The 2,999-nt window shown below is 32.1% G+C and overlaps 1 protein-coding gene across 1 annotated transcript in view; it reads left to right on the top strand.

Annotated features, from left to right (window-relative positions):
• The window catches only part of MPP7 (MAGUK p55 scaffold protein 7), a 288,725-nt gene that overhangs the window by 274,195 nt on the left and 11,531 nt on the right, over positions 1-2,999 (top strand). Inside the window, exons 14-15 of the mRNA XM_019654387.1 lie at positions 767-860; positions 1,895-2,003. Coding sequence (XP_019509932.1) covers positions 767-860; positions 1,895-2,003 — 203 coding nt within the window. The remainder of the gene's footprint in view (positions 1-766; positions 861-1,894; positions 2,004-2,999) is intronic.

The raw sequence follows: 2,999 nt of genomic DNA, 5'->3' as shown, positions 1-2,999 counted from the left end.
CTCCACAATCTACCTCCTTTATTTATTTTCAAAGTACTCAAATAGTTGTTTTGAATCTAGAGATTTTAGTTGTAATTAGCAGGAAGGATGAACTGTAGTCAGGTTTTCACTTCCCTATTGTCACTGTAACTCCTTAGGTTTTTGTTTTTGAAGTTAATCCTGTATTTTTCTGCTCCATTACAATTCAGTAGAAAATAATTAGGCAAAATTACTGAAAGATTGGAAGTTCAGTAGTATTCCAAGTAGATGTTTATGATTTTGCAAAGGAGGAATGAATAGCGCATAGAGGTCTGTGACTTCATTCAGTTAGTGAAACAAAATATTGATAGTATACCTACTATGTGCCATGTGTGGAAGTGTAAAATAATTTCAGAGTTTACCTTACAACCTAGTGGGCATTATACTTACTTCAATGAATAAAGATCAATAAATAATGATAATATGCATATTATTTGCAAAAGAAAGGAGTTATTTCTCAAGGGTTGAAATACCATTTTTATTTAATTAACGTATAAGAAGAGTACCTTTAAAATAATGAACAATATCACAGACACAATGCAATTTAATTTTGAATCCATCTTCAAATCAATATAATTTTAATAACTAAATTAATGGTATTTTACTATAGTTTATTAATTATTTGCTTTTCAATAAGTTTTTAAATTTTATTTAAGAAAAGTACTTTAATTAAATACATGATTTCTTTTTTAGCATTTTCCTTAGGGTTGCCGATGTGCTTTTCTAAACTCTTTTAATTAAATCACAGATACTACCAGAGCAAGAAGAAGCCAGGAGAGTGATGGTGTTGAATATATTTTCATTTCCAAACATTTGTTTGAGACAGATGTACAAAATAACAAGTAAGTGTAAGTTTTTCAGACTTTTGTGTGACTTGTTTTTAAGTATGTGCCTATATATCCAGTTTTATACAACTGAGGGTTCCCTTCCATTTGAAATGTATTTTAATTTTCATATTTGAAATCAATAAAAAGGTGATAATTCAGCTAGTAGTTATTATCAATTTTCACCTATAATTTTTAATAACCTAGAGCTGCTGTGTTTCTGGTATGTTAAACATGTAGGAATTATTTTGAAGACTGAAGGAAGGTTGCTAGTGTCTTATTGTGACCTCTTTCCACTCCACTCATTGAATCTTAACATATAATTTGGATAGGATTTTATTTTAAAACCTAACAGCTATGTAATAGATCTCTAGTTCCATAGTTTCCTCCATACACACCTCCCTTTCTCATTAGCTTTTCACAAAATTGAAATAATGCTAATCATCTTGTTTGCATCATATCCTCTAGCTAGCCCTAAGTCCCCTATCCCCAGATCTGCCATTTGCTTAAGCATGAATATTTTAGGGTGTCAGGGAGCAATGTGTGTTTTAATGCAGGATTGTGGGATTTTATTGAAACATCAAAATGCTTTTTTCGTGTTTGGCACAGCAATTATGTTTTTATAGCACATAATCAGCTGCCCTGGTTCCATTAAGCCACCAACTAGTTCCTCCTCTAGTTCTAAAGCTGAGCTTGGATATTCTGTCGTGTGCAGTGAAATTTCAGTAGTTTCTATTGTTTGGCTTATTCACTGTTTTATTGCATTACATTAGTTCTGAAAAAGAGGTGATGGAAAACATTAGAGTACTGCTGGACTAAAGTACTTTTTTCTGCTTAAGTGTAACACAAGCAAGTGTTACTGATTTGAAAATGTAAAATAAAAGATTTTTTTTAAATTGACATTCTGGAGCACTTGGCCCTATTTATTTTATTAAACACAGTAAAAAAATGTCATGTTCAGCAAAAGCATTTTATATATATGAATTATGTCTTGCCACTTATATATGTATTTAATTCATAAATGATTCTGAGGCGTGTCTAATTTTCCACAGGTTTATTGAATATGGTGAATATAAAAACAACTACTACGGCACAAGTATAGACTCAGTTCGGTCTGTCCTAGCTAAAAACAAAGTTTGCTTGTTGGATGTTCAGCCTCATGTAAGTAAACAATGAACTATTCAACACCCTCAGGCCCATGTAATCTCCTGCACTTCNAGGCATAGCATGGCTGAATTAATAAAAAATAAAAAACCTGTACATAATGCTGTCTACAAGAGACCCACTTCAGATCGAAAGACACACTCAGACTGAAAGGGATGGAAAAAGACATTTCATGCAACTGAAAATGAAAAAAAAAGCTGGTTTAGTAATACGATATGTATATCTTACAAAATAGACTTGAAAACAAAGACTGTAACAATAGACAAAAAAGGATGTATCATAAAGCGATCAACCCAACAAGATGATATAACTCTTGTAAATGTTTACAAAGCCAACATAGGAGAACCTAAATATGTAAAGCAAATATTGATGGGTATAAAGAGAGAGATCAACAGTAATACAGTAATAATAGGGGACTTTAACAACATGTTGACATCAGTGGATAGATCATCCACACAGAAAATCAAGGAAATGGTGGCCTGAAAATGACACATTAGACCAGATGGATTTATTGATATGTTTAGGTCATTTTGCCCAAAAGCAACAGAATATAAATTCTTTTCAAGTGCACATGGAACATTTTCCTGGATAGACCATATGTCAGGCCATAAAACAAGTCTCAATAAAATTAAGAAGACTAAAGTCATATCAAACATCTTAAATCACAATGTTACAAAACTAGAAATCAATCACAAGAAGAAAACTGAAAAACACATAGACCCATGGAGGCTAAATAACATGCTACTAAACAATGAATGGTTAACAATGATATCAAGGAAAAAATCAAAAGACACTGTGACACAAGTGAAAATGGAAACAGAGTGACCCCAAATCTATGGGACACAGCCAACCCAGTTCTAAGAGGGAGATTAATAGCAAGACAGGCCTACTTCAAGAAAAAAGAAAAATTTTAAACAATCTAACTTTACACGTAAAGGAACTAGAATAAGAAGAACAAACAAGCCTAAAGTGAGTGGAAGAAAGGAAATAATA

The sequence above is a fragment of the Hipposideros armiger genome, unplaced genomic scaffold, assembly GCF_001890085.2.
Source record: "Hipposideros armiger isolate ML-2016 unplaced genomic scaffold, ASM189008v1 scaffold_221, whole genome shotgun sequence".
NCBI classification, from domain to species: domain Eukaryota; kingdom Metazoa; phylum Chordata; class Mammalia; order Chiroptera; family Hipposideridae; genus Hipposideros; species Hipposideros armiger.
Note: the sequence above shows the minus strand (reverse complement) of the source record. Positions and strands in the feature narration are given on the sequence as shown.